Genomic DNA, 23,529 nt, shown 5'->3' with positions numbered 1-23,529 from the left:
CAAACAGGTTGCTGCCCTCTGCTCCTGCCACTACCCCCATCTTCAGTGATGTGCTCAGGCTATAAATAATTGAAGGCAGGATCTCCTCTGTCGCCTTTTTTTTGTGATTTGTATTCAGGGGCTGCTAGGGTCTGTCTCAGCCCTGGAAGCTGCACAGGCCAAGGCTGAGCAGCCGTCAGAATGAGGGATGGTGTGAAGATTCTCCTGGGAGTGCAGGCGTGCATGGCAGATATCAGCAACCAGCCTTAACCATGTTCCTCTTGGAATAAAAGCCACGGGGCACAAGCTCAGTACATACAAAAGTTTTATTTTGTTCTCAGGAGGAAGACTAAGAGAACCATCCTTACCTGACATCAGGTATTTTACTGAATGTAACATATATAAAAAAAGAAATACATATATATTAAAAAATACCTTGCAGTTACATGACATAGCCAAGAGTACAGTTCATAGTGTATCTGAAAGTTCAACCTTCCTTAGGCCTTCTGCTCCTCTACAAGTTCTACAAATGGCTTTTTGGGTGATAGCAAAATGTCAGAGTGGCTCATCCACTGTTGGCTTCTTCCTTTCATGAAAAAACCAAAGGAGGAAGAGGAGGAGAAAGAGGCCTGAAGGAGGCTACAGGCACGCAGAGAGCACAGCAGGCAGTTTTTGCATGTTGCTTACAGCTATGCTGGCAAGTAAAGGAGAAGGTCCTGCTGAAGGAAGGACAGCTCGCCTGACCTTGTTCCTTGTTGGGATTTGTCTGCATGGGCCATGGAGGGGAGCTGGGGAGATATGAATACTTCTGGTGTATTAGATGGATTTGAGTCAGTCTAGAAGGACTTGGACACCTGCAATAGGCCACAAGAGCCATGAACAAACACTGAACACCACTGGTAACCTGTAAATCAGCAAAATCAGGGGCCTCAAAAGCAGTGAAAAGGGACTAGGTTCTTGCAAGAATGAATAAACTGTCATGTGGGACTAACCAGGCCCCTGAGAAAGAGATGAAAGCAAGAAAGGGTGTTTTATATGAAATGATTCTGCTGAAAATAAGTATTGCTTAGATACAGCTGATGTGAAGCTGTCTTGTAATGGAAAATTTTCCTTGGGAGGTCTGCTGTGGCTGGAAACCACAGAGCTAATCTCAGGGTGGGACTGGAGAGGGCTTCAGGTGATAGAAGATTGGAGAAATTTTTGTGGCTGGAGGTCAGGGTCATGGTGAATTCAAACCCTGCTCTGTGTCCTCGTGTTCTCTGTGGGTCACTCATCCCATATCCCACAGGTATCCCATTTGGGCTGGTGCTGTCTTGGCAGCCATGGCTGAAGTTTAGGGTTAAATGTGGATGCATCCTCACATCTTTGGGGCCAGGTGGATATCACCTGAGATGCTACCAAGAAGAGATGTTTATTTGCCTCTAAAAATAATGGCAAATTCCCAGGACTCTCTCACTACTCCTTGCACAGAAAAGGGCTTCACCAGCATGGGGAACCTGTGAGGTCCAGGCCTGCCCACATGGGTTTCCTGCACTGTCCATAGGCTCTGAAGCTCTGTAGTTGCATCTTCTGATAGAGAGATCTGGCCAGAGAGTCCTGGGGGTGGGGACAATTCCCTGTACACAGCACAAAGCTTTGGTGTCAGGGAAACGCTGCCTCAATCGCCGTGCCTTTTTCCTGGCTCAGAGGGAAGTTCCCTGGAGTGTGGGTGAGGTTTGCAGATGGGCAGCACATGCAAAGGACACCAGCTGAGATCTTGTCCTTCGCCCCCTCCTTCCAGCTCCCTAGCAAGCATTTCCTAAGAATGCGAGTGAAGGGATGCGGGACCAAGTGAAACAAATGACCTGGCAAGGGCTTGGCATGCGCGGAGTATCGTGGCTATTGCTTGCGAAAGACCCGAGTCTGGAGCACATTAAACAATAACAACAAGAAGAAAGGGAGCCGCGGTGGCAGCAGGCTGCTTAGTCACTCATCTCTCCAGCTCTGGGTCCAGAAATGTCCATCTCTCTGAGGAGCCTGTTTTCTGCTCCACCCAGTCCACGTAGTTGGAGACCTTGGTGTACACACCGTACACCTGCTTGCTGCCGCACTCCTCTGGGCCGCCCCACGAGACCAGCCCTTGGGCCACCCACCTCCGTGTTCCTGGGTCCTGGATGACGAAGGCTCCCCCGCTGTCCCCCAAACAAGTGTCCTTCCCCCCCTCGTAGTAGCCAGCACAGAACATGTTCTCGGTCACGCTGTAGTTGCCTGAGCGCGACTCGTAGCTGGTCTTGCACTCGGCGTGCAGCACCACGGGCAGTTTGACATACTGCAGGATGTCAGACAGGGTCCTCATGCCTGAGCTGATGATCTCATCCACCGTGATGTTGGGGTTGGAGATCCCCCAGCCAGCCACCAGCCCCAGCGTGTTGGGGTGAGGCCCCTCCAGCTCGTGCTCAAACTGGGGCAGGCAGACAGGCATGACGTACTTCCCCATGGTCACTTTCTCCTTCAGCTTGACCAGCGCGATGTCGTGGTTGTAGTTCTGGATGTCAAACTCCTCGTGGAGGATGATCCTCTCCACTGTCCTGTTGACAGCTTCCATCTTGTTCCTCACATCATGAAGGGCCAGGTAGACGGTGACGTGCTCCTTGGAGACGGGGATGACGGTCTTGTCCCGCCGCTGGGACCGCAGCACGTGGGCGGCTGTCAGCACCCAGGACTCTGAGAGCAGGGCCCCGCTGCCAAACCATTTGTCGTTGGGCACCCGGGACATGTCCTCCACCACGATCAGGGCCTGCCAGGGGAAGAAGCCAGGCTCCGCGTTCCGCCCGCCGATGATGCGCTTGATGATGCCAGGCAGAGGGCGAGCTGGCCGGCCACACACTGGGGACAGAAGGGACAGCACAGTTACCTCCAGCTTATTTATCTAGGGAACAAATGAAAGGAGCCGTGTGGCTGGTTATCTCCATACCAAACACTCTCTTTTGTCCTTTTTGGTTTTGTTTTTTTTTTCCATTTTCAGTTTCTGGAGGGATTTGGCTAGATCCACACCACTTCAGAAGCAGAAAGGCCAAATGAGCAATCTTACAGCCTCACTGTGACCTGTGAGCTCACCCAGCCCTTCCCAGACCTTTCAGGCACTTGCTTGGCTCCTGCTCAGTGTGCCAAGAGACCCAGGGGAATGATGGTGGGAGGACTGGAGCTTGACATCAACCCAGTCTCACCCCTCACTGAGACCTGTCACGAGGTCTGTGTTCTCACAGCCATGGCATTTGCCCTCCTGGAGCTGCTGTGGCTGGAGAAGGCTCAGCCATGGGATGTTGCCTAGCACCATGGGCTTTACTCCTGTGTCTCATCAGCCACAATTCTGGCAGCCAAACCAGAAGCTCTCTGCTCAGCTCTTCAATAGACCAGAATTAATGCCTGAAGAGCCCTGACATGGTGCCTGCTTTGTTCCCAGAAGCACGGTGTTAGGAAGATGAGGGAATCAGGATGCTGAAGGTGGCTCTGAGAGGTTGGACAGGGTGGGGAGGGACAATCCTGTCCCTGGGGAATTTAAGCCTTGGGATATGGCTGTTGGTGGTGGGGCTGATTCCTGCCTATGGCAGCACTGTGGAACATGTCTCTCAGGTGGCTTGGGAATGCTGATGTCACTGTGAGATTATGGAAGCCTATTTGGGCTTGTCCTACATCTGAAAGAGTCCCAAATCACAGCAACTCAGGTGCTGGTCTCATCCCTCTCAGTCTGCAAAAAAACCCCAGATCCTCCATGGAAAGTGCTGGGACTCTGCCTCAATGCCACCTGTGCTGTGAGGGGAGGATGCAAAGCCTCACAAACAGAGGCTCTGACCCCTCAGGTGGTGGGGTCAGGGTGAGAATCAGTCTTGGAACCAGGGCAGGAGCACTGGAAGCTGCTACTGTGGATTTGTTGAGGCTGAGGTCTGTCTCTAGGAAAAATGTAACTCTAGCAGGGAGGGAACATGGTCAATGTGTCTCTGCATGTGCTCCACACCCCTGTCTTTCCCAGTGCTGAAAGGAATCAAAAACATGCTCAGGAAAAGAATTCCTGTGTCCAGCCCAGCTGCTCTGCTGCACTGAAGCCGATGACTGTCCCAGGGAGATGCTTTTAGAGGAAGTGCATACAGCCAAATATTTATTAAATTACATATCAAAAATGCTGACCAGGCTGCAAATGCTCCCACTAATGGCAGAGGCAGGCATGGAGCAGAGGTTCCTGGAAGAGAGGTTCCTATTGAAGGGGAGGTGCGTGAGACACGGGAAGATCTGAAGAGCAGCTGGCCAGCTGCTGCCGGCAGATGCCGATCTCAGGAGAGCGTCACCCTCTCTCTGGGATTTTCCATTTTCCTGAAGTCTCTCTGACTCCTGTCACTAATCACAAGGCCTGGAAATGGCCCATGAAAGCAGCTATGGCCCCAAAGCTGTCCCCGTATGCTCCCAGCTCAAATTAGTTCAGGCTGAAACATCAAGCAGAGATGCAGAGAGCAGCTGCCACAACAAGAGCAGCCACAGCCCTGGTCTTGGAGTTTTGTGGGATGCAGAGAATCTTAGGAGTCCTTCCTTTAGCCTTGCAGTGTCTCAGCATGGCTGGAGAGCAGATACCTTCCATGGCATTGTGCCAGTGTCTGAACCCAGGGTGGCTGCAGCTGCAGCTGCTGCATGGCATGGATGCCTGCACCTCTCTGGAGAACCATCCCTGCACATCCCACTACAGCCCACACCCAAACTGCCTCCAGGCCCCTGACGTGCCAGCCAGTCTGGCCCCATGCTTGGTCAGAAACTCCCAGAGACTTTTGTTTAATCCCAAGCAGGTGCCTGGCCTGGAAACTTGCTGGCTGCAAACATTTCTGCCACTGCTCAAAGACTTGGGACTTTTCCTTCCCTGTAAAGCAGTTTGTTTTTTTCTGGAAGGCTTGAAGAGGTGATAATTGCTACTGGATGTGTACACACTGCCAACAGGAGCTGACAGCCAGGTAATGCTCTGCTCTTGGCTAAAGCCATCTCCAGGGATGCTGGCAGCTGAGCATGGCCAGTGGGCTGCTGGTTTCCTTGTGTGCTGGAGTGGGGAGCTTGGGGAGCCCTGACAGCTGGGATGGCTGTGACCCCAGTGCCACCACTGCACCCTGACCCCCTGGGCCTGCTGGGATAGCAGGAAGCCTCTGTCCCCACCACCCTGCTGGCACTTGGGTATATATAGCTGGCACTGTCACCAGGAGCAGGGTTCCTGCATGGCAGCATCCCCTCCCTGTGTCCCTGCTCTGCACCCCTGGCTGTGTGAAGCCACCCCAGCACAGTACCTGGTCTGCAGGATGGCAGCTTGGTCCCCAGCTCCTCACTCCTCCACTGCCCCAACGCATCGCACGTGTAGGTGGCTGCAAGAGAGCAAAGTGTTAGCTGGGCTCTGGTCCTGGCATGAGGGATTGTCCTTTCCAGTGAGGAGACCTTGCCTGGCTGTCAGGGCCCTTTGAACCCTTTGTCAGAGCAGGAAGTGACCTCCCTTTTAATGCTCTGGCCATGGTAGCCCTGCCCCCATGCAGGAACATGTCTCCATCCTCAGTTTCATTGCCTGGAGCTGTCTGGAGGGCTGTGCTATGGCCTCAGCCTCTGCTGGCAGCTGCCTCCATATAAAAATGCTGCCAATGCCCATTCTGATAATTCATATGTGATGCTGGGACCATATGCAGGGAGATAAAAGCAGGAAGACAAGAATGTGAAGAATTCTTTTGGCTTTGGTTGCTGAGGGAGGAGAAGGGAGAAGGGCTGGGCTGTGTATGCACCCTTTCTACTGTCCAGAGCTGGGTCTGGAGGGTACTGAGAACTGTGGTGCTTGATAAACCACTTTCTGGTTTTTCTGTGGTTGTGGACTAAGGGGGATGGCAGGAAAAACTCAGTCTGATATGATCCCACCACTATCTGTTCAGCTTTGTCTGTGCTGAACATTTGGGTGCTGGGATGAGGAGCCTTGCAGAGCCCTTCCAGAGGCTGCTGGACCTGGTACTCTCTCCAGCAGCAGCTCCTTTCACAGAGACACAGAAAAGTTTGTAGTCTGCAGGGAGCAGATGGCAGGGTGAGAAGGCAGAATGCAAAACAAACACCCACACCGCTCTGCTGAGGCTGTGAAACACCCAGGCAAAGCAGCCAGCAGGGCCAGCTCCATCCTACCTCATTGTGGAGCAGGATTTGTCCAGTCTGACAGTCCAGGCAGGGCAGACACAGGGCTTGGTATGTGCAGCCTGTTTGCAGAACACCCTGGAGCTGCCATCCCAAGCTCCCCCTCTTGCATCCCACGTGCCCACCCTGGCTGTGCCGTGGGGACGTGGCCTGGCCCCACTGCTCACCGGTGCTGTTGGGGGCCATGTGGTAGTAGGGGTGCTGGCAGTGGTACTGGATGGCTGCCTGGTAGGTGGTCAGGTTGTTCCTGGTGGAGAAGGTGACAAAGCCATGCTCCAGCTCCGGTGGCGCCTTGCAGTCAGCAACTGAAAGCCAACACAGAAGGGGGGTTGGACCCTGTGCTGTATCTTGGGGTGTTCAGCCAGCCTGCAGGCAGGTAGTGCTGGGCTTTGGCCTGGGATGGTGCTCTTGTGGGGCACAGCAAGGGCCTGTATGATGCTGTGTCCCTTTTCTCTGTGGCACTGCAGGGGGCTCTGTCCTGGCAGGGCAGGCTGGCTCTGTGAAACCCTGCCATGGCCACCCTGCACACACAGAGCACTCGGGTGGCACCAGAAACACCAGCAGCGTGTCCCACCCACAGGCTGTGTGACCACACTCCCACTGGTGGAGACCCCAGGCCTGGAAGCCCCTCCATGAGGGAGCAGGATCTCTCTGCTGCACCAGTGGGAGGGGAACAAGCCTGTCCTGGCAAGTGAGCTCTGTGAGATGGTCCCATAGTGTGTCTTTGCACTGTAGAAGTGTGCAGGGAGAGGCAGGCAGTGATTCACCAGCTGTGCATCAGGGTTGCTCCTCTGTGCACAAGGCTTTGCTGAGAGCACAGCCCTGTCCTTCCTGCTCTGGTCTTGCTCACCAAACAGTGCTGAGGAGCATTTACAGATCAGGTGGAACAGCCCTGGGTCCTGGCTGTCCTATGACAGCAGGAGATGAAGGACATGGAGAGTGTGGCTTGGCTGGTCTGGAGGAGGCAGGGGGGAGGCCAGTACATGTGGGTGAGACCAAACCTGCTCCATCCCCCAAGACATCAGCAGGGATGGCTCTGCTTTACCAGTCCCTGGTGTTGACTCAGGGTGGGATAGAGGGAGAAGAATTTTGCCCTTCCCCATGGCCTGTCCATGGTTCCCTTTCTCCCCATGACCCCCCAGAGTGCTCTGCCCAGCCTCTCCCCATGGCTTGTCCCCCATATTAGGTTAGTGCCAAACACTCCAGGGAGGACCCCAGGCTGTGGGAGGGTTCATCTGCCAAATCCAGGAGTCACTTCCTTGGAGCTGAGCCTCCCTCCCACGTGGGCAGTTCACAGCACATTCAGGTGATGCTGTGCAGCCTTCCCCTACCCCATCCTGGGTGAGCTGCCCCAGTGGAGGGCAGGAACCAGGGTCTGATCCTGCCAGGAAATGCAGTGCTGTGCAGCTGGCTTCTGCTGTGTTTAGGATTAGGGGCTGAGTAGGGAAACAGTGACTTTGCAGTAAGCAGGTCCTGTGGATCAGGGATGATGTGAGGTCTGTTGGTTCCCATGTGCTCCAGGATGTGAAGGGAATGAGGAGAGCAGTCCTAACTGATCCAGGCTAACAAAGAGAGAATTCACTGGACACATAGCTGGAACCAGGGATATGGATCACTGCTCAGGATTGCCTAATTCCTTGGGGGAAAAATCCTGATTTATGGCAAAATACTGCAGCTCACTATTCACCAGGGTCCCCTCCACTGTTTGTAGAGACAGCAAGTGATGGGATGAGTGTGTAGGTGCAGGCAGGCTGGTTGGAGAGTCTGGGTACTTGTTTTCTTGCAGGAAAGAGGGAATGGATGTCAGGGGGCCATTCTGACCATCTCTACTCTGGGATTATTCATGGCTGGAGGGCAGCATTCATTGCACAGCCTACTGCACAGCCCATCTCATCCCTGTGTGCCCCTCAGACCTGGGCAGGCATGATCCCTGGAGAATGGGCTCTTGCAGAGAGGTGTTGCTGCACCAGTGTCCCAGGTCCTGCTGAAAGGGTGAGGGGAGGGCATTCCTTCTGTGAACTTTTCTAGAGTTTTCCCTCAGGAAAGGGGCCATTTAGCATCTCTGTCTTTGTAGGACCAGAAGTGGACTGATGTCCCCAGCACACACCTCCTCCTCCTCCTCCTCTCCCAGCCTCTGGTCCACATGCCAGCATCCTCCTAAGTGGAGCCTCCAGTGCCCCAGGGAGAACAGTGTGTGTTCCCATGGTTCCTGGGGATGTGAATGGGGCCAGATACCAGGCTCTGGCCTCTTTCACCTGCAGTCAGCCTGAGGCCAGGCTCTCCTCACCTCTGCCAGGCCAGCCATGGGGAGCAAAGGGGAAGCAGAGGAACATCCATTCCCCTGTCTCAGTGCCAGGGCTTGGTGCCTGCAGGACAGGGCTGGTGATGTCAACCCATCCTCCAGGCCTCCTTGTCCAGAGGGTCTGAAAGGCACCAGGACTCTTGGAGAGAGGAAGGGAAGGAGTGTTTCTTATTTGCAACACTGGGCCAGTGAGGAAGGACAGTGGGACACTGAGTCCAACCCACCAACCCACCAACCGGGCGGCCGTGCCACAGTCCTCGCCCGGCTGCCTTGGAGGGGGAGCCAGGGCGGCCCAGGAGTCCGAGTGGAGAGGGAGGGATGCAGAAATGCTGGGAGCCAGCAGCAGCAGCACGTGGTGCCCAGGCAGTGGTGCTGGGGCCAGTGGGCTCCCTTCCCCTGGGGCAGTGTGTCAGTGGGAAAGGGGGCTCGGCGCCCATTCCCTTCACCCTTCTCGAGACGGAGTTAAGAAAGCACCAGGCGTGGGGGTTAAGAGTGCCATGCCGGTTAGACAAGCCACAGAGATGGATTTGGCAGCCAGGCCAGTGGAAAGGGAACCTGCCCTGGGTACTGGACAGATCAGAGGGGCATCGGGGCAGGCTGCCCGTCGGGGCGGCACGGCCGGCGCCAGCCTCACGCGGCCACTCGCTCTGAGCCGGCTCTTCCCTCTGTCTGGTTGTCGGCTCTATCTGCAGCTGCATCGAAAGCAGAGGGGAAGGAGGAGAGCAGAGAGAGAAAGCCCAATTAGTAGATGAGCAGAGAGAGACATGCAGGAAACCCAGCCCCCAAAACACCAGAAATCGTTAATGAGCTCCCAGTGAGCTGTGCCAGGGTGCTGTGGATGCCAGTGGAGCCACGGCCCTGCTGGGGACCCCTCACTCTGCTCAGCCAGGGCAACCTGGGGGCAGTGGCTGGGAGAAGCTGTCACAGGTTTCTGTTTAGCCTCTCCAGGCTATGGAGCTGGATTTTATCCACTTTGCTGAGAAGTTTTCTATTTTCTGCATTGTTTGTGCCCTGCCTCGCACAGACATCCCAGGAAGGTGGAAGTCTGTAGTCTAGAGGCCTAAATTACCCATTTAGGGGCTTCTTGGCTTTTCAAAGAGGTCTTGGAAATTTAGTGTAGTGAGTCATATTACACAAGAAGGGATTAGTTCCAGCCCAGCTGGAACAATGCAGGTAATCATTTCCATTTTCTCAAAAAATTAATAATTTTTGGTGTTAAAAATATTTACCTAGATTTTGTTCTAAGTTTTAGACAACGCAAAATTTTCTCCGATCACTGTTCAAGCTGGATAAAATCAATGGGAATTTGTGGTAGTGAGAGTGTTCCTCAGGAGTGAGGCGTTCCTCAGTAGGGCAGAGGCATCACTGACCCCACAGCTTTTAAGGAGCCCTTTCAGTTATTAATCTATTTAGCAAGTCTGAGAGCCTCCCAGTTTCCATTTGGCCTGAGAAAACATGAATTAGAACTCCAGAAATACTCTTTCTTCCAAGGTAAGATGCACAATTATTAAAAGCATCTGCCCAGATGAGAAGAACCTGGATCCCAACACCCCTCCTGCCTCTCCTGGAAGGACTGGGACAATCTCTGACCATGTTTGCTGCTTTTCTCCTCTCTGGGCCAGCCTTATAGCACTGAGCAGCAGTGAGAGCCTCCCTGAGCTCTGAGAGGTTTGGGTGAAAAGGAAAAGGTGTGATCAGGTACATATCTCACACCTGAGCTGAGGGAAGAGCTGGATTAGATGAAAGAAGAGATGATCCAAATTATCACCTGTCCTTTCAAATGGCATTTCTTTTCTTCTCTCCTTTTCTCCCATTTTAAGGTTTGGAAATATTTGGACATATTTCTCTCCCCTCTCACTTACCTGAGCAGTGCTCAGTTTAGGCTAGTACCTGGGACCTCTCCAATGCCCTGCATTTTAACAGCCTCCATTTGGAAGGAAATTTGGACCAGGAGCTAGACTATCCCACATTGTCCCAGGCTTACCTGACAGAGCCAGTTCTCAAGAGCCAGGCTTGCTGTTTCTTTGACAGGGAGACAGCAAAGTGGCTCACAAATCAAGTTATGAGTAATCTAAATGAAAGCACCAATCTCCTGCTTGTGGCATTTGGCCTGAGCCCCGTTATGTTATCCAAGAACAAGCCAAAAGAGCTTTGCAGGGTTACGTAGCCTCTCTGGCTGGGTTTGTGTCTCTGAGTAAGGAACTCCACTCTGGCAGGGCAGCTCCCATTAGCATGAAATGATTTTAGCAGGAAAAGGACATTGGCAGGGTAGGGAAGGGTGTCCTTACTTTTGCAGATAGGGATCTTGTTACTCCATGTGCCATCCTTCAGACACTCGATCTGGAAGGAGTCACTTTCCACGTTATCCTGTGCAGAAGGTACCAACAACAACAACAAAAAAAACCCAACAGCCTATCAATGTTCAAAGCAAAGAAATAAATCTCTCAATAAAAATGGAATTTTTTGGTGATTTAGTCAGGTTATAGCTAGCATCCCCTGGAAGAGGACTTTTTTAGCTAAAAATTGCAATAAAATTGTAATGAAAAGCTTGAGGCGTTTTCTTGCTGCCAGCAACTCTGTGGCACGCTGAAAACCAAAGAACTGGAGTCACTTATTCCTGTTGTAAATGATGGGATGGGTAAGGAGGCAGCTCTGCACGAAGGATGGGACTGAGAGGAGATCAGAGAAATACCCAAGTCCATGTTGGAAGTCAAAGTGGGCTACTGGCTTGGAGGGAAGACAGCCACCCCATAAGTCAGCCATGCTCTCTGTGGTTCTCAGCTGTTTCCCAGAGAGAGCCTGCCAAAGTCCTGCCCCCCTTGACTCACTAATGCTGTCCCCAAGTCCCCGAGGACCTCCCAGTCAGTGGAGGCTGGACTCTGCAGGGCTGCTGAGACTGTGCCCACTGAGGTGGGGGGCAGGCAGAGCCCTGGCAGCTGCCTCAGAGTTTTTGCTGATTTTTTCTCTGGCAGGAGAGCCAGGCCTGACATTCTATGAGGTTGCTGGCTTCAGAGGGATGCTGAGAGGGTGGCTCAGGGAAGTGCTATCTCCTCTTTCCCTCTGCATCTTTGGAAAGGAAAGGTGTTGGCTCTCAGAGGAGGTGTTTTCCTTGCTCCTGGGAAGGGGATGAGGATGATGTGTGGTTGTGTTCACTGTCCCTGAGATGCAATGGCTCTGAGAGGAAGCATCCTCTTCTTCCTACCCATATTCCCAGCTCCATGTTGTCAACCCATACCTTCAGCACTTTGTATCCAGTGTTGCAGCTGATGACAACCTGGTCTTTGAAGGTGTACTTGGCTTGAGAAGGCTCAATTTTCCCATTGATTGGTGGTTGCACCAGTGGGCATGGGTTTCCTTTGAATAGAAAGCAAATGATGCTAAACAGGGGAATAAATGGAGCAAATGTAAAGTCCCAGCTTTTCCACCCAGCCCATGTAGCAGAATTTGAGCATCTCTGCCCTGCTTTTACCCTTAGTCTACACTGGCATGGCTCAGCCAGGCATGGAGTCTCCATGTCTTGCCTTCAGTCTGTAATTCTCTGTCTTTGAGCATTACAAATCTGGGAGCTAATAACAGTAGCTTGTGCAATTATCCTGCCCAAAATTGCTCTGCTCTGCAATATGGTCTTGTTTCAGAGCCCAGTTGTTGTAGGGAAAAAAAAAAATCCTTTGGAGGGAGGGCTCCATGTTACTTTATGCGTCTCCTATTGTGATTTTTGGAACAGATCCTTTCTGGAGACAGGATCACAGACTACCAAATTCATGCTGTCTACCTTTATAAAGCCCTCCCCATTCCCAAGCCCAGCACACAGGAAAGCAGCAGGAGTTACCAATTGCTGAGTATGACAGCTTCCAGCCCCTGTTCTCTCCAGAGTTGTCACTGTGGAAGCGGATCTGCACGCTGTTGGTTTGGGTTTCAATGCGTCCTGGGGACTTTTCTCCACAGAAAGGTCCAAACTCCTTTTGGCCTGCTTTGATCTGCCAAGGCAAAGATGAGGGAGGGATTTGAGGGGGCTCTTTGATCCCTGAGGCCAATGGATGGTGCTGGAGTGGGGCTTAAGCACCATGTGTAGGGGGGATGTGAACAGAAAGAGGGTCACTGTTGGCTGGAAGGGTCACAAGCAGATGTGGTAAGTGACATGGGGTGATTAGAGCACAAGGCTCCTGCTGATTCTATCATCCCTGTTTAGACTGGGGCGATTCTGATCCCATCACCAGAGCACTGGGGACACAAGAGGTGAGTATGAGAGGAGGAGAGCACAGAGCCCAGCTCACCTTGATGTGGTCATATGGACAGGTCACCTCGGGGTGGTCTTCCACATCAAAGCTGTCCTCAAAGTTCAGGGTGATGAAGAACCCCTCCTCCAGCTCGATGCGGTACAGGCAGTCCGAGCTCTTGGGGTAGGGGCTGGGGAAGTCGGCGCTGGTGATCACCCCGCTCCTCTGGGTGTAGAGGTTGTCACTGCACTCCACTGAAACACAGCCGTGGCTCCATCAGGGCCCTGACAGCCGTGTCCCAGCCATGACCATGCTCAGCAATCCTCCCAGTGGAGTGGGGTCTATTGGGTAGATCCATGGATTCCGAATGTGGGTACATGGATCCCAAATATGTGTCCATGCAAGGAGAATCTCACACAGCCAACTTCCAAATATGCCCATGGCACAGAAGCCCTGGGCTGAGAGCTAGTCCCAGCTAATCTACATGATGCAGATTCAGAGCAGGGACTAAAGCTTTTCATTTTTCTGACTTGAGGAGATCTACAGAGCTTAGCTGAGGAGTACAGCCCCTGGGAGAAGGAGACCCACACTACTGGTTTGTAGGAGAAGAAGCACCTCCACCCTCATGGCAGCAAAAAAAGGGCTGCTTTGCCCGTGCTTGGAAGGTGGGATGCCTACTCAGGGACCCTCTGTGTGCCCATGCCTGGGTGTGGGCTGTGCCTGTGGTACCTTTGCAGGTCCTGTTGTCGGAGTGGAGGATGTAGCCAAACCTGCAGGAGCAGTAGTACCCGCCAATGTAGTTGTGGCAATAGTGGTCACAAGCCAGCTCCTCATCACTCTTCTCCTGGCACTCATCCACATCTGTAATGGAGTTAACAAGGAAGGGAGGTCACCCTGAAGCTCTCCACACTCACCCTTTGTGGGGACATTTGTCATAACAATGAGAAATCCGTTATCCCATGTGGTGGGTCACATGAGCACCCACATGGCCCAAGGGCTGCACATGAGTTCTTCTCTTGCCAGGGAACCCGGGGCTGACCTGAGACGTGGTCCCTGCAAATCTGGTTCCCTGTCCTAGCAAGCTGGCCCTGCAGGCTCCAATGCTGCTTACCCACAGCGGTGTAATGGGCATCGAAGCCAGTGAAGCGTTCCTCGTTGGAGAAGTCAGACCTGAAGGTGAGCCCCATGTAGGGCCCTGGGGACAGGATCACTTGCTGTCCTGGAGCCTGCTCTGTGTCCGTTGTCTCCCTGCCACAGAAGGTTGCCAGCTCCTGGTCCTCCGTTTCAATCTGTTGGCAGAAAGAAGGGGTGAGCCTGGAGAGCCTGCTGTGTGTTCCCTGGGGAGGTCAGGCTGGGACTGGAATCATCCTCTCTATCCAGGAGCTCACATCTCTGCCTGTGTTTGCCCAGGCCGTCCCCTGCCAGGACTCACCAGTGTCTCCATGGGGCACAGGGACTCAGGTCTGCCTGTTCTGCCTGGAGGGGCCTCTGAGGCAGATGCCAAGAGCCCTGGCATCCAGGGTGTAGGGAGGAGCTGGGGGATGTAAGGGGAGGATGCAGGGTGGGAGCTCATTTGGGACATGGGATGAGATCATGGAGTGGCAGTGCAGAAGAAGGGATGTGAAAATCAGCCCTGGGCTGTGTCATTCCCACTCAGAGTTGGTGGCACCTGAGATGCTTCCCCTCACCTCTTCCCATGGCTCAAACACTGATCCATCTGTGAGAGGGGCCTAGAGGAGTTCCTGCCTATTGGTTTTGCATCAGCTCAAAGCAGCAGCTGGAATTTCTGTCCCTTGGGCTGCCTTGGACAAGCTTGGTCCTGTCCCTCCCACCCAGGCTCTCTGTCTGGCTCCAGAGCTGTGGTTCCAGGCACTGCTGGGACTCTGACAGTGCACCCAGAGGGCTGAGGAAGGGGAGTGATGAGCCAGGGTGCCCTGTTGTCATATCAGCACATTCAGTAGTCTCTATGTGCATCCCTTTAAAACAGAGCCTGATCTGTGCCTTAAAGCACTGTAATCCCTGCAGAAAACCCTTCAGTTTTCCCTGGAAACCCCTCTCCTTTCCTTTTTCTTTGCTGTTTTCTCCAGCATTGATCCACCTCCTTCTCCTACACATCCCCTCCCCAGCCCCTGTCTCAACCACGACCTCTCCCAGGCAGTTCCCAGCACCCTGCCTGCTTTCCCCCAGGGATTTGAATATGAATAAGCCTCGGCAGAGGAATGTGATGAGCACCACCAGGCAGCCACCACTGCTCGAGCCAAGCCACTGCTATTGAGACTGTGATGAAGTCTGCAGCCCCCCAGCACATGCCTGGGGAAAACAGTCATCTGCTGGGGGCCCGTGGGGTCCTGGAGGTGCTGCAATGCTGTCCCTGGCTTGTTTGGCCTCAGCAAGAAGAGACCCTTCTCTGACTCCATCCCTGTCACCAAGAGACCCCCAGGATGTGCCTGCTGGGGAGGGTCTGGGCTGAAAGGGAAATTTCCCAGAGCTGAACAAACAGGCGGAAACTCGTTCACACCAGGGAAAGCCAACATGGAAATGGCAACTCAGCATGCCTTGACATTGCCTCCAGATATTTTCCATCCTCTCATACAAGCTGGAGCTGGCCAGAAAAGAGAGACACTTTCCGATGATAAATTTTGGGAATTTCGAGAAAAAACACGCACCCTGCTTTGGGGACAAAAACCCAATTGATTTTTTTTTTGTGTGTAACAGCGTTCTGGGGCAAAAAAAGAAAACAAGTAATTTGGGCTCCATCTGGTTTCAATCCCTTTGAAATATACTGTGGTGCTTTAGAATTGCTTTTAAATCTGAAAGATTGTTTTGAAATGAAATAGTGTTTCAGACTGAAAAACAGGAGTGCCATCACCAGAAGCAAAGGAAAAAGGCATTTCAGCCCTGATGCACAGACTTGGTAGTGCCAGCACGTGGAACACAGCCCCTTCCACAGAAAATGCTTTTTCTTAAGGAAATCTGTGGGAAGGAGGAATTTCCAGCCAGCTGCTCTGTGTGGGGCTGGTGGCTGTCACCCCTGCCAGGACTCAGAGTCACCGTGTGAGCTCCCATTCCTTGCCTTCAGCCCCAGGGAGTGCAGGACCTGCAGTGCAGCATTCCCAAAGTGCTGGAAAACCTTCCCAATGCCCTGTGCCTCTGCTGGAGGATGCTGCAGCCATGGGGCCAGCCCCAACACTGCCCCCAGCATCTCTGGACCCAGCCCTGGAGCAGCAGGATGGGCCCCGGGAGAGCTGTGCTCTCCTCACTGGAGGTATCCACAGCCCCTTATCTGAGACGGGTCCCATGCCCCGAGCCACAGGGAGCAGAGGCAGCCCTTCAGCAGTAAACTAAACAGAGAGGTCATCATCCCTGGTTAATATTTGCTGCTTCTGCTGGGGACTGTATACTTTTTTGTAGATCATTTACATCCAGCGAGCAGGCTGGTAATTAAATCCTGGTTGTTTGTTTGGAGTTTCTCCCTCTCGGGTCACGATGTCGACGTTTTCACTAGAGAAGACGTGTCCCTGAGGGAAATATCAATTGCCACAGAGAAATTCCCTATAAAAATACGCTGAAAGAATCTTCCTTTGAAAAATAAAATATAGCAACACCCTTGTGCCTTAAATTTACCCGTGCCAATGCCTCCTGCTGTCTTCCCTGTTTTTTCTTGCATCCTCAGTCCCTCATTAAGACTTCTGCCCTTCTGGATGGAGGCAGATTGGAGTCCTTCTCTGGCTGTGGCTCCATCCCTCTGCATTTGGGCTGGTGCTGTGGCTAACGGGTGTCCCAAGCTGTGAGGCCCCTCTCTGCCCCACAGTGATTCCCCCCTTGGGCGAAGGAGCTGGGGTGCCCTGGCTGGCAGGAAAAAATGCTGTCCCAGGGCACGGTCTGTTGGGGATGCCTGGGAGCACTGATGCTCTGGAGGTGCCTCCTGCAGCCAGGGGGTTAATGAAATGCCAGAAACACCGAGGGGAATTTGGCCCTGCAGTTTGGTGTCTGCTGCCTGAGAGGAGCAGCAATACGGAAACACAGCCGCCACCCTGCCCCCTCTGCAGCCCTCCAGGAATGCACTAATTGGACTGATGAAGGCCAAACATACCACTTGTAATATATATAAATGGCTCATTAGGCAGAGAAATCGCAGTGCTGGGCTGAAGACACTGGGAACATGACATGGGGAGGAGATGCTCAGAGCCAGGGCAGGGCATGAAGCGGCCCCCGCCGAGTGGCCCCGCAGAGTGTGGCAAGAAGGCAACACCCAGAGCAACGGGGCTTTTTTCCACAATGCTGCTGCTACTGACTGCTGGGAGTGAAGCAGGAACAGCCACTGCAAAAGCCTCCATCTGACTCTACTGGAGATCTTCTCCCCAAGATACATCTAGGGTCCTTTCATGTGCTGCAAACATGAAATTGCCCTGAATTTCCATGGGAACATAGATGGCAGCTCTGCTGCGGGTGATAAAGGAGGATAGCTGGTTTCCTGTGCTGTGGATTTGGCTTGGCTCCAGAGACTGTCCCCTCCTGCATGGTAGCTGCACCCACGTGCCCTATTTCTGGGCAAGGTTTGTTCCCTGGAGGGGCTGGGGGTGAAAAGAGACCAGGCAGGATGCTGGGGTCCTGCAAGAGCTGATGACTTGCTCCCATGCCTGGTCTCCCTCCTTCCCCTGCACTGTCCCCAGTGGCACGGAGGAATGGCCAGTGCCACCAGACACCTCTGCAGAGAGCTATCAGGATAGGAGATACAAGCAGCAAAGCCCTGGGCTCTCCCAGCTGCCTCCTGCAGTTCAGAGTACTCCTTCTGGGACCCCACACTCCCAGGGAATGAATGACCTCCTGGCTGAGGCTGGCTGACAGGACCAGAGGAGGATGCTCTCCTCCTGAACCCCCAGTTCATGCCAAACCTTGATTTGTGCTTTTTCTCCCTCGTTTGAATAGAGGAAGGTGTACATGGGCCCTGTGCACCCTTCTTGCAGCCCCAGACTGGGCATGCACTGCCCTGAATGAAAAACCAAGCTTGTTCCCTGGTCCTACATGTGCCCCACCAGTGCCTCATCAGTCATTGATGGGGTGTCCCCTCATCTTCATTCCAATCAGGAGCTGGCTGCCAAGCTCTTGGGGGCTGATTTCATTCCAGGGCTTGACTGAGCAATGTGCAAAACCCCACTCACAGCTCCCCAGGCTCAGATCTCTATAATAAGCTTGGGGTTTACTCATGATGGCCCCTTAGAAGCCAGGATGCCCATCTCCCTGTCACTGTGCTCCTCAGTGACACTGTTCAAGTCATTTATAATCCTGATTTTATAGTCAGGGCTGTGGCTTTTTGGGTGCCCTGGGCCAGTGCTGCAGGCTTGCAAATCATGGTGAAATCCCCTCCAAATGAGGAACCCCCAGACTGGCTGCCTGTGGATGGAGATGAGCTGGGCAGAGCCTGCTGAGCAGCACAGCAAAGGGAAGGAGCAGGAAGAGGGCAGCCCAGGGAGGGTGGCTGCTCCATCCCTGTCCACATGCACCTGGCAGGAGGCTGACAGCAGCCACCCAAAGGTGAGAGGCTGTATCCAGTGTGCTGAGCCCCAGAGTTTGCCTCTCCAGCAAATTGGAGTTTTCTACCTGCATGGGGGGTTTCTCCAGGTGGGTATTTTGGGGATAGCTGTTCCTCCCATTCCTCCTGGCTCACTTCCTTACTGAAGTGCAACTCCCCTTCTCTGCCATGCCCATTTGCACAAACAAGCCTCCCATGCTGTGAGCATTTCTTTAGGAGCCACGTTCATTTTTTACATATATACACAGGGGCACGCGTGTGTGTGCATATATATAAATAAACAGCTATTGTTTTAATTAGCCATTGTTTCAGAGCTCTGGAAACTGTTCCCTTCTGCAGACCACCCCGAAGGCAGAGGTCTGTGTGGGTTTACAGCTCACATCACCCTGAGCTTGCCACTTGGGATGAGCTTCTACACTGCTTAAGAGCTTGGGTGTGTGGGCAGCCAGGGGGTGAGGGAAGCAAAGGCCAGGGCACAGGGGCTTTTTGCCTGTCCTGAATTGAGTCCCCACCTGCTCAGCCCCTTTTTAACCTCCTTCTTATGGCAGTCAAGATGATGAAGACCTGAACAAACCAGAAGGTGTTTCTTCACACACACAGAAACAAATAATCATAAATTTAACCCGTCCAACTCTCTGGCATGTGGTGGTGCAGAGATTAAAGTTACTCATGAGCTCAGAAAGCAGTGGTACAAGTTCATAGATGGGGAATCCATTGAACACCATGGAACACAGAGCTCTGCCTGTGGTTCTGAGCTTCCTCACTGTCACCAGCAGAATATTACAGAGAAGCACCTGTATGTGCAGGTTTATAGTTATATTCTATAGCCATGCACTGTGGCCTCTGTCAAAGAGGGGGCTGATTGATGCTGGTTTTACAGCTTGCATTGGTGGAGACAGAGCTGGACACACAAACCCAAGGAGGAAAACAGCCACAGAGTCATTCACTGCTCTCCTTAATGTTTTCTAAGTCAATGGTTTAGTAGCATCAAGATTGCACCCTTACCCAGCAGAGTAACCTCTGGATCTCCTGGAATCCATCCATTTTCATCACTTTCCAAATGTAATTCTGTGGTGGAGGCTCTGCAAGCTGAGTTACAGCCCCGAGCAAATTTATACAGCTGAGATCTAAATCCCTGTGAAAAATACCTCCTTCTTATGGAAATCCAGCAGCAGGGAGAGCTGTGGTGCCAAGTTGGCACCATGGTCAAATAACAGGGAGCCTTATGAAAAAGGAAAAAAGAGCAGGAGGTGAAGGGCAGGAGGAGGGGTAAAGCTTGGAAGGGGGAAAGTTTCCAAGAAATCTGTTCCTTGAGCTTACTGGGGTTTTAAAGCAATATATCTCTATATATGTCCCTGGGCCCTTGTGCTTGGAGAAGATCCAGGAGAAGCAGAAAGAGCTAATCAAACCTCAATGAGAGCTGTTAGTAGCAGGGTGAGTGCCAGCACAAAGGGGAAATTATAGCAGGGAGCAACAGATCCTAGAGGAAAAAAGACACAAATGTTTGCTTTGTTTTCTTAGGGCAAGAATAAAACAATAATTTCAATTATCTGGCAACTAGCACCAGGGCCAAGTTCTGTGGTTCCAGACCTGGGAGCAAGCTCCACCTGCCTCTGTGTGAAGGAGCAGGGTGGAGCTTGTCCTGGTGATGATGTAAGGTGTGTTCAACCTAGAAAGCACCCGCTTGCTACTGCTGATCTGCCAGAAGCACCACACTTGAACATCTTCAGAGATATGGAGAGCCACCCTTGTCCTGGATGTGAAGGAGAACCCTGCTTGGAGAAACCCGTGGTTTACAGACAAGGTTGCTCTGGGGCACTTGCAGTGTGAGGCCACCACAGTTTTGGGTGGATTACCACCCAGCAGAGAAGCAGACTGAAATATTTGGAGGTTTTGGTCATGACAGCTCCCTGGAAACCTCCATAGCAGCCTCAAGCTCAGGTCCAGCATTTGCCTTTTGCTTCCTGTGGGGCTGGACAGGGTGTCCCAAGGGCCTGCAAGGTGTGGCCAAGGATCCAGGCTGGCTGCAAGAGGCACCCGCAGCCATGGCCTGACAAAGTGTGCCCAGCTCAGGGGATCTCCTTGCTGGCATCAGAGTGGCACAAACTGGTGTTTAGCCACAGGTGTTTTATCAGCCCAGAGGTGTGAAAATCCCATTGTGTGCAGTAAGAATTAGATGCCCAAATACTAAATACTTTCTGAAATTTGTTCATCTCTGGGTAAGCTCTGACTCTGGTGTCCCACTCAAGGTTGGTCCAGTGGATACTGTCAGCTTACCTGTGCTCTCCCTGTGGTCAACTGGACTGACAACTCCTGAGCCCAATAAAATGGAGAAAATGTCTTGTTCCCAGCTTTTCCAGCACTACCCTTTCTCAGCTGGCCAAGCAGCTCTGCTGTCTATCCCACCACCTGCCCTGAGATGTCACAGCTCACCTTCACATAGTCGTATTCACAGAGGTAGGATGACTCCAAGTCAAAATGCATGAAGTACAGCTTGATTTTAAATCCATCAGGCACAGAGATGTTCCAGGTCATTTCTGAGTCGCTGGGATAGGAGTCGGGGAAGTTGGGAGACTGGATCTCCCCAAACATGTCTGTCAGCTCCACAGCATCTGCCACACAGAGCAGCAAGGCACAGAAGGGCCAGGCCAGGGGGTACCTGGAACACACATGTGAGGGGATGAAATGAAACTCTGGCAGTGACAGTGGCTGTGGAAGGCTCATCTATTTTCCCAAGTGGATCGTGCAAGAGGAGGTGTAGCACCATGGCACCATGAGCAACCCCTGGGAAGTGCAGGTGGGATCTGCATGTGGATCCCATGAGGGGAAAGCTCCTTTGGAAGGTGGGTGCCACAGGTGCCACAAGTGATGCAAAGGCACCTCCACAGCTCCCAGCCAGCCTGAAGTGCCATCAGGAGCTCGGTGTTTCCCATGCTGCTGGAGCAGCAGCCATTGGCAACACATCCCTGAACTAATGGAGCTCTGGTGGGCAAATCTTCATTTAATGGAAGAATAAACATAAGCATGCTTAATAAAATAATGATGCTTGCTAAATCGATTTAGTGAAAGCATCTTGGCAATAACTGCTAAGTATCATTATTATTATTATTATAATCACTATTACTGCTGAGCCTCATCCTGCCAAATTGGGATCATTAACTCTCAGTAAATAGCACACATCTTTGCAGCTGGGCAGAGATGGAACCAGGCCTCAGCTTTGCAACCCTGCATGTTACTCTTCTCTTCTCTTCTCTTCTCTTCTCTTCTCTTCTCTTCTCTTCTCTTCTCTTCTCTTCTCTTCTCTTCTCTTCTCTTCTCTTCTCTTCTCTTCTCTCTTCTCTTTTCTCTTCTCTTCTCTTCTCTTCTCTTCTCTTCTCTTCTCTTCTCTTCTCTTCTCTTCTCTCTTCTCTTCTCTTCTCTTCTCTCAGAGGCTGAGATTCATAAAGATGTTATGTCATCAAACCCATCTTTTAAAAAAATCTCAGTCTGAAGAGTTTGTCCCAACTTGTTACCAATTTATTTATCCCAGAGGAGGGCAGAGAGAACAGGTAAATCTCTGGTGGTCCAGCTGACTTCCCAGCAGCTTCGAGCTTCATTTGCCATGAAAGGGAGCATGAGCTGAGTATTCCTCTGCACAAGGAGAGAGCACCACCCATGCTGGAGGTGTGAACACAACATCCTGTGCTGTTGCATAGGACCCAGAAAGACTCTTTACACATAGTGGAGCATACAAAGGAAAAGAAACATGCAGGAAATAAGAGCCATTAAAATTTCTAAAATAGGCACTAAGGCCTGGCAAAGGCTTGTAGGTGTATACAACAGACATTGGAACTACTACTCACATGTACACCTGGTTTCAAAATCAGGGCTTGATTTAGGTATGCTGGTGAAGAAATTGAAGCTGCATTAGTGGATTATTTTTAACCTGTCTGTGTTCTTTCAAAACCAGGGCAGCAAATTTCTGGGGTTCATTTGTATACTGCCATCACTTTTCTCAGCTCTTCTTTACAAAGAAAAGTAAATGGGAGCTGAGAAATTTGGATTGGTTTTTCTTTCAAGTAGAGTGAGGTTGAACATGCCCTTTTCTGACAGCTGTTCTGAAACCACAAAAATGTGTGAAGGGAAAAACTGTTACTCCTCTGGTCAGAGTACATGCACGGGGCTGGATGCTGAGCTGGTGCAATGGGCATCACCTCCTCCATTTCAACAGGCTGTTTCCTTGTGCAGCTCTGCTTTCTCCGAAGCAGGGGAGGCCAAACAGCATCAAACTTCTTCCTCATGACAGGAAACTCTTAACCTCATGTGAAAGTGATAAATGACCGTGGTGTGCACAGAAACCCAAAGCCCGCGATGCAGGTCCCACCTCGCTGTGCCTCGGCCATGGCAGAGTGGTGCCCATGCCGGGATGTCCCTTTGGCTTTGCCGGGATGTCCCTCTGGCTGTGCCGGGATGTCCCTCTGGCTGTGCCGGGATGTCCCTCTGGCTATGCTGGGATGTCCCTCTGGCTTTGCCGGGATGCCGGCGTGCAAGCCGGGCTGCGGCACGAAGCCGGGCCGTGAGCGTTGCCTCGTTCGCTCAGGACAGGGGAACTGGAGCCGCGGTGATCGTGGAGAATCCCCCCTCAGCAGCGCACCCCCCTGCCCGGCCGTGCCCGTGCTCAGCCCGTGCGGGGTACTCACCTCATTCTGCTGCTGGGGGAGTTTCCCGGCGGCTTTGGTGCGGAGGATCGACGGCTCGATCCTTGCGGGGGACGGCTTTGCCTCTTTCCCAGCGCTCCGCTGTCCGCCTTATCTCTGTCCGGAGATTTGCGAGCGTGTGTGCGCCTATGTGTGTGTGCGTCTGGAGCTGTCTGGCATTTTCCATGCAGGTCACGCCTTCCCGTGCCTGCAGCCGCTCCCCACATCCAGGCAGGCAGGCAGGCAGGCAGACCTGCCCGCATCCGAGCCCTCCTCCCCGCCCGCCGCTCCCTCCTCTCCGCCGCGGGGCTGCCCTGCGCTCCAGCATTCAGCGCAGTTTTTGTCTTCCCTAATCTCCAGAGTTTTGTGTATGTGTGTGTGCCCATGCACATTGTGTTTTCTCTCTCTCTCTCTCTCTCTCTTTTTTTTTTCTCCCCTCTCACAGCCTGCTTTGCCAGATGGCTAAAATTTGCCTCTCAATAGGGTCTGAGGCTCCAGCAAAAAGAGAAGGCAAGAATGTGCGGAAAAAAAAAACAACAAAAAAAACCTGTGCCGGGATAAATAGCTTTAGTGGTGGTGCTGCCGCTGGGATCGGCGCTCGGGAATTGCTTTCAGCATCTCTGCTTAGTGCCGAGCAGCCTTTGGGATGGG

The 23,529-nt window shown here is 52.5% G+C and overlaps 1 protein-coding gene across 1 annotated transcript; it reads right to left on the bottom strand.

Annotated features, from left to right (window-relative positions):
- Positions 1-291: 291 nt before the first annotated feature.
- On the bottom strand, positions 292-23,529 carry LOC139594995 (mannan-binding lectin serine protease 1-like). The gene is given in 12 exon segments (XM_071437792.1): positions 292-2,844; positions 5,277-5,351; positions 6,318-6,455; positions 10,741-10,819; positions 11,688-11,806; positions 12,282-12,429; positions 12,727-12,923; positions 13,399-13,530; positions 13,781-13,958; positions 20,636-20,861; positions 22,882-23,105; positions 23,108-23,529. Coding segments are annotated over 12 exon segments (2,511 nt in total). The 5' UTR covers positions 23,207-23,529; the 3' UTR covers positions 292-1,948.

The sequence above is a fragment of the Agelaius tricolor genome, unplaced genomic scaffold (genome assembly GCF_023055355.1).
Source record: "Agelaius tricolor isolate 1412-34295 unplaced genomic scaffold, bAgeTri1.0.p SCAF_12, whole genome shotgun sequence".
In the NCBI taxonomy this organism is placed as follows: Eukaryota; Metazoa; Chordata; class Aves; order Passeriformes; family Icteridae; genus Agelaius; species Agelaius tricolor.
The sequence above is the reverse complement of the archived record's forward strand: the minus strand, read 5'-3'. Positions and strand labels throughout refer to the sequence as shown.